General features: G+C 41.0%; 1 protein-coding gene across 1 annotated transcript; it reads right to left on the reverse strand.

Annotated features, from left to right (window-relative positions):
• Window positions 1-12,324: 12,324 nt before the first annotated feature.
• Window positions 12,325-16,542, reverse strand: tmem256 (transmembrane protein 256). The gene is made up of 4 exons (XM_050067977.1): window positions 16,402-16,542; window positions 15,595-15,632; window positions 15,017-15,097; window positions 12,325-13,037 (listed from the first exon to the last, which is right to left on the reverse strand). Exons 1-4 carry the CDS (start codon window positions 16,481-16,483, stop codon window positions 12,894-12,896), a joined length of 345 nt encoding a protein of 114 aa, XP_049923934.1. The 5' UTR covers window positions 16,484-16,542; the 3' UTR covers window positions 12,325-12,893.
• Window positions 16,543-17,140: the final 598 nt, after the last annotated feature.

Here is a 17,140-nt window from a genome sequence, read left to right on the forward strand (position 1 = left end):
TAAATTAAATGTAATGAATAACTTTTTCTCCTGTGGCCTTGGCAACACTCATCCCATCGAAAGTCCATCAAAATTAAACACACTGCATAGATATTCTCCAATATAAATTTTAAAAAGCTCATATTCTCAAAGAAAATCATTACAAATGTAATCCAGCAAACTCTACAAAAAGGACTTGAATCCGGTTTATATTAATCCAACATAAAGTGTCCACTTTTCAAGACGTATTTCAGTATTTTATTATTACATTTGAATAAGCAGAGATTAAAGAAGCTAAGAATTCCTTCACCCAGATCCTTCACTTCTCATAATGCAACTTAATCACATCTTTCATTAGAACAGTGGTTCCCAAACTGGTGGTCAGGACTCTCTTAAGGGGTTGCAAGATAAATCAAAGGGTAACATGATTTTATCCTTTCCCCTCATATTTTGCCACTTGGACAGAAGTTCCTGCGTTACTATAATGACGCCAGGAGCAGCCTTTTGTGTTTTATCTAGGTGTCAGCGTCGTACCTTCCTGACATTTCACCCTGGTTTATGGTATATGACGGTAACTGTGTAAAAAAAAAAATCAATAAACATAAAAGCTGGGGTATGTTATTGTCTAGCCTACAATGCTGTATTCTAATATAAAATTACTACTTAGACAAGTCCTGCTGGGTTTCAATACGTATGGCCGTAGAATAATGAATAGATAGGAAATAAGCACCCTGATGACACTTGTTGCTGTGGTGGCTACTGACACACCAGTGGGCTGAACAGAGATGATGTGTCGAACATTACTATGTGGCTAATAAACAGCTTTTATAGCTGGAAGAGGTCATCTCAAGATACGGGGTGGAGGCCTTTATTTTATTTACTTTTTTTACTACTCCTGTGACATTATCCCCACCACTTATAGTCGCCATCATTCTCAGTTCAGCTGCCTTTTCCACCAGTAGTGACTGATCTCTGGCGTGTGTGTGCACTACAATATGTCATCTCAATACAACTTCTCCGTATCAGTTGACCTTAAAGAGGAGTGTCTGTATTTATGACGGTATTGAAAATGATACCTTCAGGATTTCTAAATAGCTTGGTATATCATAATACCTTGATACCAGCTAAGCCTCATCAGCGGTTAGGTTTATGCAACTTGGTTAAGATTAGGAAAAGATAATGTTGACATTAGTTACGTGCATCAACTCACAAAAGGGTTTGGCGATTAGGTTTAGGCAACAAAACTACTTGATTATGGTTAGAAAAAGATTGCAGATGTTGCTAAAAAAAAAAAAAACTGGTCAGCTGACTCATGTAAGGGGTAGGCAATTGGGTTTAGGCAGCAAAACTATTTGGTTAAGGTTTGGAAAAGATAATAGTTGATGTTAGTCATGTGAGGCGACTCACATAAAGGGTTGGCAGTGAGGTTTAGGCTACAGAACTACTTGGGTAAGGTTAGGTAACGCATTCTCACTTCAACCTCGTCACATATTGCCACTTGGTCAGGACTTTCCACATCTACAGTACATATGACATGCAGGGTGGCCTTGGTGCATCTGTTGTTGATGTTCTGGGACGGTGTGTTAACTTCAGCCTGTTACATGCATTGTGTCTTTTCAAAATACACCTCCATTTTCACAGGAAATGTACAGTTTACATAAAGTTTCTTTCAAAATAAACATACTACATCAGTGTATTGGTGTCTGATATGGAAGTCACTGCCCAGGCATGAGTTAGGAAAATGCAGATGTCACTAAAAAATACCTGGTGAACCAACTCACCTAAGGTGATGGCAATAAGGTTTAGGCAACAAAAGGACTTGGTGAAGGTCAGGAGAGGATTGTGGTTGATAGTTATGTGAGTCAACTCACATAAGGGGTTGGCAGTTAGGTCAAGGCAACAAAACTACTTGGTAAGGTTGGGAAAAGATCGTGGTTGATGTTAGTCAAGTGAGTTGACTCGTATAAAGGGTTGCCAGTTAGGTGCAGGCAACAAAACTACTTGGCTATGGTTAGGTTTGGTGGCACAAATGTTATCAGAAAGGCAGCTTACTGAAAACATTTGGTTTTGGTGGTACAAATGCTACAGCTGATGTTGTGTTTGTTGGTCTCGAGCACTGGTGTCTTTGGTCAAAGTCCTGTGCTTGTTGGACCCATCCAACTCCTCTCCTGCCCATCCTAAGCAAACTTTCATGCTCCTTAAACTACGCCCGCTGCTCTGAGTGTCTAATAGTGACGCAGGTGGGTTTACAATGGAGTTGGTGAGAAGCCCAGTGCGTCTCACACAGAAGCTAAAGGTACCCCTGGCATCACTGCCCAAGCAGTGTATTTTGATACCCTGGAAGTGAGACCAGGCTGCTATGGTTATTTATTTCCTACCTGGGATCACCTGGGTGTAATGTTTCGGACGTTTCTACAGTCTTTCAAAATGACAATAATTTTATCTCTTAGGGCGAGGAAATCATACTTCCCATGTGAGAAAAATCACCAAACTTTGCACAAAGGTCCAGTCCCATGCCAGATTGCCTCAGCTGCAAAAACAGGCCAATAGTCCTGAAGGTGGCATTACAGCAAGCCTCTAAAGATCAAAATTTTGAAAATTCACAACAAATGAACCATATGTGCTACAGATTTGCAACTTTCACCAAAATGTAGCCCCAATACTGAAGAAACTTTTGTACATTTAAACCTATAAAAAATGATGAAGTCCATCACTCTGTTTTTTCAAAAACTGTAAAACTTATTAAACCTATCTCCTCCCACAATTTTTGCTCAATTGACACCAAACTTGCTACAGAGCATCTCCAGACTGTCCTACACAAACGGTCCACACAGATTTTTGATTTATCGAAAATTGAGCCTACAGTTCACCAAAATGTTTGACTGTAAACGGTATTGTAAACATATACTTGCAAATTCTTGCTAAAAAAAAAAGACACAATTTTGGAGTCATGGTAGATGGTGTGTGGCAAATTTCAGAATTTTATCTCAAAAACTGAATTTTTTTTACAACATTTTGAATTTCGCTCTCATGCGAACAATTGGAGTCAATGCAAAAATGGCATTTTTAAACATCAGTTTTTCACTTATGGAGCCAATAAATCATTGTTAAAAACAAATTACCAACATCTCCATGCTGTCTAGATGCAATTTGTGTATTTTCGGATTTTTGTCTTAATAACTGAATTTTTGACAGCCGTTTGAAATCTGCCTTTACACACTAACAGCTGCTGTCTTGCACACAGGTGACTGGCTTAGTCAATTTGTGAAGCTACATGTGACATTTCTGTTTGCCAATTAGCTCAGTGAGATAGAGGATGGTTCTTGGTGTTGAAGATTGTGAGTTCAAGCCTCAGCTCGTGCAACATTTCCATATGAGAAATCTACCCAAACTTTTCATAAAGGTCCAGTCCCATGCCAGATGTCCTCAACTGGAAACACAAGACAATAGTCCTGATGGTGGCGCTACAGCAAGCCTCTAAATTTCAAAACTTTGAAAATTCATAACAAATCAACCATATGTGCTACAGCTTTGGAACTTTCACTTTGAAATTTGCTTTTCCATGGCATGGATGGCTACTGTCTGGCACCCTGATGCTTGGCTTAGTCAATTTGTGAAGCCACACATGAACTGTCACTTGCCAATTAGCTCAGTGAGATAGAAGACAGACCTCAGTCTCAGAAGTTGTGAGTTCAAGCCTCAGCTAAGGCAGAACGGACATTCTAATGTGAAAGTTCAGGCATCATGTTGTGTGGATTAGAGACTACCAAGGTTTTTGCCTAAAATTGCCCGGCCCCGACCATTGCTGCGCAGCAGCTATAATTTCATCATTTGAATGCTGAATGAAACAAAGTTGAAACGTCTTGTATAGTGAAACTTTTCTGGGACACCCAAGGATCTCTGGCAGTTGTTCCACACTATATGGGATCCACTTGCTGTTTAATATGCATGCATAAACCTCCTTGATTACTCTCCAAGTTATTCATTTTCTGCACACTGCTAAACTTCTTTGGATTGATAGTGTCTGAAATAACCTGTCAGACCTCTCTTTTAGCCTGTCGATGGATCATTGCTACCTCTCACACTGCAGTCTCACTCACGGTGAGAAGAGCTGTCTGTGTAGCGCCATACAGTGTCTGATTCATCAGCCTATTCTGTGGCATAAGTGGAACATTTATCAAGGTAATGCTGTACCAAACAGCACTTAATGAGCGAGCTGAGGGAGTGACACTACCCGTCTGCCAAATGAGAGACAACCCTGGCCTTCAGCAGACACTGTGAGACGCTCAAAATAATGAGTGCAATCTCTCCTAAACTCACTGCTTTGAAGTTCTACTCTCTTCCTTTGCCCTCTTTTCACCCAGAAAGGGCAGAAATGGAAAAACATTACCAGCTCCTTTGACATTCCTCCATATATCACCCCTGTCTAGAATTGGTGCTACCATAAAAATCTTCCCCTTTGCAAGTCAAATCAGGCTGAAATTGCAGGCGTGTGGTGGAAATGTTTCAGGTCAAGTGATGGTGTGGTATTCAAGGATTCAATCTCTGAAGTCAGCGCTTGTTCAGCAAAAAGAGTGAAGGAAAGGTGCTAAAAGAATATGAATGAAAGAGGGGAAGGACCCTGATGTGGGTGAAATGAAAATAGGGAAAGGAAGATGAAACAGCAGAGGGAAAGAAATAAGAATATATATATATACATATATATATATATATATATATATATATTTGTGCAAAAAAAGGAAGCACGAAATAAGTATGAAAAGATCTCTCAAAAATGATTATTAGAGTCTTGTTCATCAAAATTGTACATATCACGTAATTGTGTTCATCTAGCTTTCCTTCATCAGGGTGGTAGTGAGGTTGGTCCCATTGTCTTTATACTGTGTATTTCCTCCAGTCATGTGACCTTTAAATCACCACAAGGTATCCAAAACAACATTACAACCCTCCTTTCAAAATAGTGTTTACACATTATTTTATTTACTCTGAACACATTAAAATGGTTTCTAAGAAAGACTTAAATGTCCGATACAACAATACTACCACCAGTTTAGTCTTAACCCATTAAGGATCAAAGTGTTCTGCCACAATGCAATGCACAAGTAAATGGAGGAGCTGCTCACAATTGGAAAAACATAAATAACTTGTGGGTAGTGGTGAAACAGCTTTAAACTTGAATTACCTTTTTGTGGTTACAATGGAAGAAGGAAGTGCTGCCTGGCTCTGATGACTGGTCCGACAGGCTCTCTATGGTGAGGCAGGTACATTTACAGAAAACAATATCCCACCATGAGGAAAACATCTACGCATGTCCAGACTCATGTGACAGTAGACGATGCTTCTAATATGGATGTTGCTGCAAAGAAAGCTGTTTCAAGATGGGCACCCAAATTAGTGTCACTAATTCAGTATCTGACCAAATGTCGCCCCTTCTGTTTCTGAGTTATGGCATTGAATAATAGCCAGAAAAGTGTTTTGCAGAACATAATGTCACAGTGTATTTGACCTTTGAATGCTGGGATAAAATATGTCATTGGTTCATAATTTAATTAGACATTTGTGTTAAAATTTGTCATACTTATCATATGAATTCTTGAGTAATGGCCAAAAACGTTTTGTGAGGTCACAGTGACCTTGACCTTTGACCATCAAAATCTAATTAGTTCACCCTTGAGCCCAAGTGGATGTTTGTGGCATACTTGAGGAAATTTCCCCAAGGTGTTCCTGAGATATCACCCTCATGAGAATGGGATGGGAGGGACACAAGGTCACAGTGACCTTGACCTTTGACATTTGACCACCAAAATCTAATCAGTTTATCCTCAATATCTAGGTGAACGTTTGTGCAAAATTTGAAGAAATTCCCTCGGGACGCTCCAGAGATATCACCCTCAAGAGAATGGGATAGGACGGACAAAAGGTTACAGTGACCTTTCCCTTTGACATTTGACTATCAAAATCGAATCAGTCAGTAATTAAGTCCAAATGGACGTTTTAGCCAAAATTGAATACCAATGAATGGACAGATGTACATACCTAGATACGGAAAACCCAAAAACATAATGACTCAGGCTACGGCTGTCACCAGCGCAAAGGCATACAAATGATCAGGAAAGAAAAATAAAATTAAATCTTGGGTAAAATGTTCAGATTCTATTTGCGAAGTTTAACTCGGAGCAGCTTTCCAAAGGCGCGGTTTGATTGATGTCACACATCCTATAATTTCATTTAGTATAAATGATACATTGATAATAGTATACTAGGTAATGTGCTCTAATTAGTATGTACTTGGATTTGAGACACAACTTTAGTCTAGTGTAACTAATGATCTGACAAAAAAAAAACTTCGGAGAATAAAGCATGACATGTTTAATTTGGGCTTGTACTGAAACTCACACCTTGCTGCCCATTGCTGAGTGTCTTTTCTCAAAGTAATAAAAAACGCATTTTTTTCCAATAATTAGCAGTGATAAGCACGTACTAAAATGTTATGGTCACAGGAGAGGTGATTTATGACTTTCAACTTTTATTCTCAGTTGTAAACCTTCCCAGTGTCATTATAGATAGTTATCATTTAAGCAGCATAACCCCAACCATTGCCACCATCTACCATCTCCCAGCTGGCTAATAACAATTCCCAGACATTACACTGCTCTGTGAGACGGCTGCTGCTGATAGCGGTTATGGCGATATGGTAACAATGGCAGCTCCCCCTGGTGTCATCCCCTTAGCTCCTCTGATGCATGGCCGTCATCACTGTGCTGCAGATTGAAGTGAAATGATTGAGTATAAAGCTGTGAAAAGGGAGGCTGTAGTGGCGGGGCCTCAGTGTCCATTGAAGTGAGGGAATAATCTATCTGAGGGTTTGATAGCACTGACCATCATTTAAGTGGCTTGAAAAGGTCAGCGGAGGGACCGGGATGTGGGAGCGCTCGGGACGGACATTACAGTCATTCCGCTCCACTGTGCGAGGCGCCGCCACCTGATTGATGCCTGAGAGAGGATTTGGTGTGTATTATACAGCATGCACTTTAATATATTGCCTGTGCGTGTGTCTGTGGAGAGATATTTGTGTGCCCCCTGGTCCATGTGAATGAGAGGGGAGGAAGCTGTGGGTAATCATGTAAGATGGCCTGGGCAGAGTGTTTCATTCCAGGTCTTCTGCCTTTCCACAGTCAGCCCATCAGCTCCTGTAAGCTCTCCATCACCTTACTCACTCATGAGTGATGACTCTCACACAACCATTCTCTTCATCTTTGACCAAAACAGACTCAGACTGAGAAATCAATGGAACAAGGAGCCGTTCCCCCCCACAGAAGAAGCTGATGTAATTAAATCCGTCTGCGGGGTAAGAGAAGTAAAGGATAGGGAAAGCTTGTGAAGTGCAGGGGAAGTCCCTGGAGGGATAATTAACAATATCTACCGTTAGTATCTGTGCTTCTTCTTTCTCTGACACTCGCTACAGTACAGACTGATGCAGAGGCAAAACCCCAGACAGACTTCCTACCAGTTGGTTTGCTTCTGCACACTATCCTGCTATATAAAGTGTGGATTAGACAGCATACAGTACCTATAAGCACATTTAATACAAGACACACTGCTTCAGTTTCAGTGTCCTGGTAGTGTTCATATTTTAGATGTCACATAATTAGATCAATGGAGATCACCTGATCATAAGCAAGGGGATACTATTGACTGTAATATCAATACGCCTGTATCTGGGAGGTCCGAGTTTTGCTGAGTTGGTACTGTGGTCAAACCTGCACCAGGAAGGCAAATGAACATTTGGAGCAGCTTCGATAAAAGGTGTCAGGGGATGGTAACAAGACAGTTTCCAAATCAATAATTCACAACACAACAATTTGCCTTTTCACAGGGGGTTATGTGCCGGACTATTTCTTGGCCATGCAGGCATAGTAACTATCTGGAGTCTGTCCTGGTTGCCTGGCAACTGCTTAGAGACAAGTAGTCCAGCATAACACCCCGTAAAATGTTGAATAATCATTTTTACACTTCATTTTTGCATGAATGGAATAAATAAGCTTTAGTCTGCAAATGAGTATCTTAAGCAGTTCTGGTAGGCTGATTTTGTTTTGTTAGACATAAAGGGATCAGCTGTTCTATATTTAATGGGTGGATATGATAATGGCATCAATCATCTTGTCTAACTTTCTGTCAGAAAGTGAAGACATGTATATTCCAAAACTGTTCCTTAAAGAATCCAAGGCTGAGACCCAAACTCAGACCCCTCCAGAGGCCCAAAAGCCCCAGGTCTACTGCATGTCACTTGGTTTGTTGTTGGTTTTAGAGTGGTTCTTTTTCCCAATCTAGAATTGAGGTCCATCTTCAAGCTACTTTTCTGGAGCTTTCAAGTGTAGCAATTTTGGCACTGTACTTGGTGGTCAGGTTTAGCCACAAAAACCACTACATTATGGTTAGGAAAAGATCATGTTTTGGCTATCAATACCCAGTTTCGGAGGCACAGTTCCTGCTAGAAAAGCAGCAATGTGTTGGTAAAAAAACCCAGCAGTTTTTCATTGCACTATCTCCACTGGAATAACAGCAAAGGGTTGTCAAAAAAACACCCGTGTTTGGTGGCTAAAAAGCCTCTAGAAACACAGCAAAGACTCAAAAACAATCGGTTTTGTTGTTTGTTGGTTTCCAATAGTGGTCTGCAGCTTTGTCAGGGGTTTCGCCTGGGTAACACGCCATCCACAATCCCATCCACCTGCCAATGACAAAGTCAGCTCACATACTAGTAGGTCTAACGTATTCATGGTTTGCAGAAATGTACAACATCTTCTGGCACATTGGACTGTTTGTTGAGATGTCATGGAGATGGATTTGCTGAAATCGGAGCTCAGTGGCTGTTACGATATTCATTTGTATACGAAGACCATGTTATACAGATGGAAGCACAAAACCTTGAGCTTGGATTGATTTGTCAACTATATTTGCAAGGTCAAAAAAGCACTTTCATGCTTATCAAAACTATTTTACACTGTGTTTGTAGTGCATATCCATAAATACCCTCGCTAAAGATTCGTCCAGCCATGTTTGTGAGGGTAGATGCGAGGGGTGTAAATCACAAGTTTCATAACAATATGATATGGATTTTTTTACAACAATAGCTACAATATTGGCTGATATCACAAAAAGTCTGCGATTACTGTACGATTTTGGTTCACTTCCATTCTGGATGGATATGAGACGATACCAGTAAAGCTCGTCGCTGTCTTTTCCTTGGGTGCTTACCATTATCAGCCAGGCGGTAGACCGCTAACACTGTTTGAATGTACCACTGAAATGTCAAAATAAAGGGGTAATTTAAAGATAACAATATATATCAATATTTTCACTTTACATCATGGACGTTGGATGGTTGATGATTGAATTGATGCGTCAATCCAAATCCCTAGTACATGGTAAAGTGAATGTGGCATAATACTAAATCCTGATTCAGAGGGAGTGAAACAATTTTTTTGTATTCATATTTGTAATAAATTTAGATCTCTTTGCAGGGATCTTTTCTCCCTTTGAACTTAAAGGGTCTTTTTCTGTTGATAAGTGTCAGAAGAAGACACACTGAATCTCCTTTAAAAGGCGCTATAAACAGAGGAGAAAAGTGCTGTAAAAAGAAGACAAATACAATTCGTTTATACAAAGTGAGAGGACTGAATAGCTTTGTCTGAATAACTTGGAAAGTTAGGGTAAAGGAGATTAAGGCAGTGTCTCCCTTTATCTCACTTTCCATTTCTTCCTCTCCCATGTGCTCACACATTAAATAAGGTCTGCCAGAGCAGAACATCGTGATCCAGCTGGATTTTAACACAGAGGTGCTGTGCTGGCAGCAACAGTCTCCACACATCTGAATGTCAGCTGTCAGGAGGGGAATAAATAGCCCTAAAATAAGACTGCGGTGTGAAACTGGTCAAAATTTGCAGCTCACGTCTTGTCAGAATATCACATGATTTTCCTCTCAAGTATTTAACACCAAGCTGAAAATTTGATGATGGCGCTTCAAACATCTGACAGTGCGGAACACCCTGTAACTTCCAGTCAGGTGTCTCCCATAATCTCTAAAAGTTGTGAGTCAGAGATATGTGACTGGGTGTCAGAGCTTTGTGTGCTGTGTGATTGCTTGGTCCTGAAATAGCAGAATGCTTCCCAATAGCTACTTAATTCTAATGAGGGTTTTATGAGTCGTGATCAAGAGCTCATTGGCAACGGGGTTCAGTCAATAGCGCCTTCTCTTCTGAGCGGAGCCTCGGCTTATGGGCCGACCCCGGCAAATTGACCCGAAGATTTATACAGCTATTTTCTAAAGGTCCCCATTCGTGGGCCTACAGTCAGGAAGGCGAATTAGTGTTTCAATGGATTTCACTTTCAATTTGAATGCGGAGTGGTTGGAACACGGCCCCGGCTAACGGGAGGCCATGGGTAATGAACTCCTTTGTGTTCTGCCACTTAGAGGATCAAATGCTTGAGGCTGTGAAGACATTCAGCACTGCAAGAGAGATGATTTCCTTCGACTGCTATAGGTGGCGAATCCTGTGAGTTTATCCACCCTTTACTGAGAGCCACACACACTGATGACCCCTGTTTAACTGGCATCAGTTAATCAATTGGGATTAGTTTGCATTTCAATATTATGACAGCTGTGAATCGCTCCATGCTTTTGCACCCAAATTAGCAGTGGATGTGAGGGAACTGCCCATTGGTCCAACAGCCCATTGGTTCGACAGCCCATTGTTCCGACCATATTAAACCCATTGTTCCGAAGTCCGTTCTGAAATCATCATGATGCCCTGTGATTAAGGTCTGGTTAGGTTTAGGCACAAAAACCACTTGGTTAGGGTTAGGAAAAGATCATGGTGTGGGTTAAAATGAAAAAGAAAGTGGCAAACACATAAGCTGTGAGCCTGCTTCGCCTCAAGCCTTTCCCAGCTGACCCAGAGCTGGTCGCAGCGCACCATCAAGGTAGAAATACGCCCGCCGGGAGCCATTCAGCACCGCAGACCATCAAACTAATGGGATGTCGGACCAGTGGGCTGTCGGACCAATGACATGGACCCGGATGTGATCTATATGGGTACTACAAACTGTCTTCTTTTCACATGTGGTAACTGCAATTGGGAATTCAAAATAAACAATAATATACAGACAAGCAGCTTGTCAAAAATATATAGAACGTACTCTGAGCTAATGCTAACCTCAACATGCTAAAGTGCACCCAGTGACAATGCTAACATGCTAATGTTTAGCAGGTATGTTGACCATGCTCACCAATTTAGTTTAGAGCATTAGCATGCTAACATTTGCTTGTTATCAGTAACACGAAGTTTTGCATGTGTTTAGTCTTAAGTTAACCAGGTGGCGACACTGATAGCAAGTGGATGACGAACATTAGCATGATTCATCTTCTGGGGACCATGAATGTCTGCAAAAGAATTCATGGGTCTTATGGTAATCAAGAGTCTTGACCATTGTGGTAGACTGACTGACATTGTTATCCCTAGTGCCAGTGGCGTAATGGAGGGTATACCCACCTCTGTATGTGGCTGTTTACAGTATATTCACCTATCAGCCAAAAAGACATTGGAATATATGGGAGAGTATACCCACTTCCTCCTTGGTAACCCACCCTCTACCTAGTAGAACACCCACCTCATAAATTACCACTACACAACTGCCTAAAGCCATGCCGGTATAGCATGCTTAGAAATACTTATTAGTAAATGACCCCTCTCTGTGTCATAGATTTTGCATTAGTGGATTAAATTATTGATGCAGTGACCTGTAGGTAGCGTTTATATGTTGTAGCTGCATTTTACAATAGTAGGCAGTTTATTATGTAAGAATTAATCATATTCACAAATTGACCTTTTGGTGTGAGTTGCAGAGTGATGGAGATATCGGCTGTAGAAATGTCTGCCTTCTCTTGAATATAATAGAACTCGGTGGAACTTGGTTTGTGGTGCTGAACTATACCCGCCAACTCTGTCACTCTGCAGACAGGAAGCAGACATCTCTCGGGTTGATATCTCAAACACTCGTCAACTCACACCACAACAATCTAGACTGATAAATAGCACTACAGGTAAGAGGGAAAATATGTTTTTGATTTGGGGGTTAACTGTCCCTTTAATCTGCAAAGTACTGTCGAGTATATGTGGTAGAGTGAAAAGGACAAGTATTAAGTAGCTTAAATTAGACATGCTCAGGTAGAGTACCTCAAAATTGTACTTACAGTGAGTGCAGAACTTGAAAAGCATACTGCGCTTGCCAACCGTTTGGAGAGGAAATAAAAATCATCCATGTAGAAATATTACAAACCCAACAATGTTTAAGAAAAAGTATTTTATTTCATTTTAAAATCCTTCACATTCCTTTCTTTATTTTCACTCTATTTTCCAGACCCACGCTGTATAAATGTACAGAAAAATGCAAACTGTATCGACTGCAGTAGGGGGAAATATAGTAGAATTAAAGAAACAATATATACTACTGTAATATTCACAGTTGCAAACCTATGAATTCCTATTAGCTCATTAGCGATTTCCTTTCCAAGTACAAAATTGAATGCCATTGAAAATGTTAGACCAATAAATTGTTGAGGTGAAAAAATGCGTGACATACTGTATTCGTTTACTTATCCATTTTAAACTCAAACAAAATAGTCAAAGGGCACCAGTCAGAAACAGACCACAATGGTAGCGAAGAGATAATGTGGTTGTGACCTTATCTCCTGCTGACACCCACAACCCAGGACGGGGAGCGGTTAGATGGGTGACATTACTCAACACATTTAACCTTTCAGCCAACCCTCATGAGCTCTCCAGTTCATCCATTAAACAGTCTGACAGTTTAGTGTCACGCCATGGCCCTGTGGGGGGGATGCGAACTGTTACAGTTCAGAGGATCATGGACAGCCAGCCAACGATCATAGCTACACCTCCCATGGGAGCCACCTTGCGTAGACCGGGGTCCCCTGTCAGGGCCTGGTGGTACAGAGAGCCACAGAACATCCCCATGCCCGCTACCAAGAGGGTACCAGCCTGTATAGAGGAGACACATGAGAGATATGTTTAATGGCTTTTTTTTTTTTTAATCAGTTTGGTTATCAACAAATTGCAGCCTGAAGACTGAAGTATACAGCTGGCAACCTGTCACATGACTGCTGAAAGGTTACAGATGACAGTGTACTGGGGAATGGGGGATTCAGCCTGTCCAAACATATTAGCAATCAAAGCCAAATGTTTTGCTCCGCTTTGGTTGCAAACTACCATAATGCATTATGATGAAAGCCTATCTGTGCATCGATTTTGTTCCTAAACCAAAATGTGTTCATATGTTATAATTTTCTTTTATTTCTTATCGGATCCTAATTTGTATTTCTTCAAATTAGCTGAGTTACTCCAAAATCTTTACCCGCACCCCCTGGCAACAGCAGAGGTGCTCCTAGCTGGAAAATCACCGGAGTATAGCTGCTACCAGTCTTCACAGCAGAGCTGGGTAACTTTCAAAGACGTCACCTTCTCTATTCACAGCTGTGAGACAAAAAGGTAGCAGGAGCTCAAATGACTCAAAAAATATGATATAATTATATATGTGTAACTTCTTCCATTTTTAGCCAAACTTAAAGTGACAGTTCACCCCAGAATCCTCTTACCTGTAGTGCTATATATCAGTCTAGATAGTTTTGGTGTGAGTTGTCAAGTGTTGGAGAGATCAGCTGTGGAGATGTCTGCCTTCTCTCCAATATAATGGAACCGGGTGGCACCCGGTTTCTGGAGCTCAAAGCACCAAAAAACTACATTTGAAAAACTCAACAGCAATGTCTCTTTCCAGACATCATGACTAGCTGTGGCTAGCCTCTAGACTTTGGGGAGTTCCGTAGCACTTCCGCCATTTGTCTAAATCCTGTGTTCTCACCAAGATGCACTCTCAGGTACCAAAATTTGGCATGGATGAATTTAACGTGAATCGGTACTCCATTGTACCAATGTAATTCAGTCGGTACCTTTAAAAGTACCAAGTCTGGTATCAAACCTTACACTGTGTATCCATATCACTGCGCAGAAGGAAGTGTGCATCTACTCATCTACGAGAGGCTGATTCTTGTGATAGTGCAAGATGTAAAGATTAATGTCGTGCTCCTCAGCCGACCTGTGACGCTAGCTAGCTCAGTGGTGCTAGGTGAGCTAGCAGTAGATGCATGGATCCTTCTGCGCAGTGATACAGTTGGTGGGTGTAGTTTGGCAGAAAGAAAATAGGTCCTACATGAAACTGTCTGTGGATTATCTTGAGTAACCGGGTCATGAGCCGAGTGCCATCTAGTTACATTATACTGGAAAAAGGAAGACATGTCCATGGCCGGTATCTCCAACACTGCAACTCACACCAAAACAATCTAGTACAATAGTACTACAGGTAAGAGGGAAAATATGTTTTTTGGGGTGGGGGGTGGGGTAAACTGTCCCTTGAAGTAGCACTGTTACACAGGGGTAGTGGGGTGATAAGTTAGGCTCATTCTGAGGTGGAGAACGTAAGTACATGAGGTCCCACAGGAAACACTGAGCCTGGAGTCAAATAATCTTCATCAAAAGCTCCAACTAGATGTGACATCCAAGAAATTGATTGGATTGGCCACCACAGACATCCCTTGTAATTTGGCATGCATCTCTTTTTCATGCAGTTTGTTGATTTCAATCAGACATTTTGTGGTTAACGAATCTTTAAATAGCATTTAGCTGACAAATACTTGGCACTGCAGGTTTGACATATGTTGGGAATTCTATTAGTCATAATGTGATAAAGCCAAGAAACACATACACACACACACACACAAACTACAATTTCACTGCTCCATTGCCAGCTGTTATGCCACAGGTTTGTAATTATGACCTAAAGGAAGACTGGTTTTCTGAGTGGGAATGGACAGGTAATGGCAGAATGACACTATCACATTAGTCCAATTTTAGAGGACACTCAAGTGCATCCAGCCCTGGAGTCAGTATTAGGCTTCCATACTTACCACAGCAGGTTTGCCACAGTGGGCAGCACCCAGCAGGGCCAGGCTGTGGTAGAAATGGTACTTGTTGGCAGTTTCAAATAGCTGGAGAAGCAGGCACAGAGACAGAGTGATCAGAAAAATTCTGCCTGGAAAAGCTAGAAGATGGCTACTAATGCAGTGTAAATGGACTACAAGACAGTATGAACGTTGGTACTAGTGTAAAGGGGGAATGGGTTACTATCATGCACCTATTACATCATTTTCATTAAGTTCCTTTATGGCACAAGGTACAGTCTGTTACAAGACTGAAAACACATCATTTTTTAAGAGATATTTTTCCTTTCTCTTGACATTTCTTAAAGTTTCCTGATCAACATGTTAGACAAAAAATCTCACAGGCACATGAGTAAAAAAATATTGCTACAGTGCCTCTAAAATTGAGCACTAAACTAAAACCAATCTCAAAACTGCATAATCAAGTTCAGGATCTCTGACCAGATCACCAAAGAAGGAACTGTATTAGGAGACTGCAGCAGTGATCGACAGGAAAGGTTAGCAGAAAAATAAACTTTAAATATCACAATTTGCTGTTTACATACCACGACCTGGTAGTCATCAGGGTCTTTGTTTTTGAAACCTAAAGCAAGAAATATGGAAGAGAAGAATTACATAAAGCAGCATGTGATATGAAATGTGACATTCACATGTAATCTGACATTTGATCATTTTAATGGCAATCAGCAGACTTCCCTTTGAGGTTTCCTTCAGTTCCCCACATACTATTTTAGTGTTGACTTCTTACTGGATCATGAACCCCCTACTGTCATGATGCTTTGGGTCAATTTAGACTTTTGTCATTTCTTGTGCACCATGTTAATGGTGACAACATTGGTCTTGGTGCATTTTCTCGTGTGGTCAGCCATTGTAGTGTAAATATTACTGACTCAGGATAGTAATATGAGCCAGCCTACCGTCTCATGATCATTTTAAAAGTTACCAAAACACAGCAACATTTAGCTACTAGCAGGAAACGCCACTTGCACTCCAGACTGCACGTATGCCACTGACCCACTCGTTAAATAAGCCTTCTTCCACCATGACACACTGAGGAGGCGGGTCACCTTGATTCCATATTTGTTAATTTTACAAAAATAACGTGCTGCTTTGTATGTTTTTTGGATGCCGAATTAACAATTAGCCTATTACACATTAGCAAGACATTTTTTGTATATTAGAGTTGTGCAGCTGGGTCGATAACGAAGCTAATCTTAAATTAGCATCTTTCAGGACGAAGGCTGGTGCGGTAAGCGTTGACATGACAGTTTTTCCTGGTTGTGTTTTACTATCCAGCCAAACGGCAAGACTCGTGTGTGAATATGGAGTGTAAGCTAACGTAGAGTCCCTACCGTGAGCTCCGTATGCCCCGAGTCCCACCGCCGAAGCTCCTGATAGAGCTGCTAACCTTCGGACGATACCTGAAGCGTTCATGTTTTGAAGCTGCGTGTGTCCGACAAGCGTTGAAGTGAAGGCAGTGTTGCCTTTAGGGTCATTTTGTAACCCCTACTTTTGCAGTCCTATTGTTACGGATTATGGCTTTACCGCGAAGAAAATATGACATAATGTGACAAAAATTGTGCCGCAGAGAGAGGAGGGATATACATTTACATCAGCTGTAGGTTTTTTAAATTTTGTTTCTATCTCATGAGCGCTTTCATACATTGATTGATTATTTGACTCGTTTTTAATTACGTGTAAAAGTATTTGTGAACAACAAGTAAAAATAAATACATGTCAAAAGCCATACAAACATTACAAAACAATAACATTTGCAATGACGTTTGTATTACACATGATTTCAGCTCCCTCACATCTCTTTTTCATATGCTTGTCCTGATTACGACATTGCGCTGAGTCCTTAAAGGCAGCACCTCAGAGGAACGAAACTGCGTTCAATCCAGGGCTCCTGGCTGCCAGGCACATCCGATATCTGTTTGGAGGCTTGAACCAAAATGGCGACTGCCGTGCTACAGTTTCAGCCCACTGGGCAAATTTCATAACTCTACCAAAGAGATCTGACACTGACATGACACTTCAGCAGTGTTGTAATGGCTTAAGGCTTCGTACTTAGGCTATGAATATATGAGT

The sequence above is a fragment of the Epinephelus moara genome, chromosome 17, assembly GCF_006386435.1.
Source record: "Epinephelus moara isolate mb chromosome 17, YSFRI_EMoa_1.0, whole genome shotgun sequence".
Classification (NCBI taxonomy): Eukaryota; Metazoa; Chordata; class Actinopteri; order Perciformes; family Serranidae; genus Epinephelus; species Epinephelus moara.

Excerpts from the sequence above, each read along its gene's own strand:
- tmem256 (XM_050067977.1), bottom strand. The coding sequence starts at position 16,483 with ATGAACGCTTCAGGTATCGTCCGAAGGTTAGCAGCTCTATCAGGAGCT. Across the intron at positions 15,098-15,594 it reads CTGATGACTACCAGGTCGTG|CTATTTGAAACTGCCAACAA; the intron begins GTATGTAAACAG and ends CTGCTTCTCCAG. Across the intron at positions 13,038-15,016 it reads ACTGTGGCAAACCTGCTGTG|GCTGGTACCCTCTTGGTAGC; the intron begins GTAAGTATGGAA and ends TCCTCTATACAG.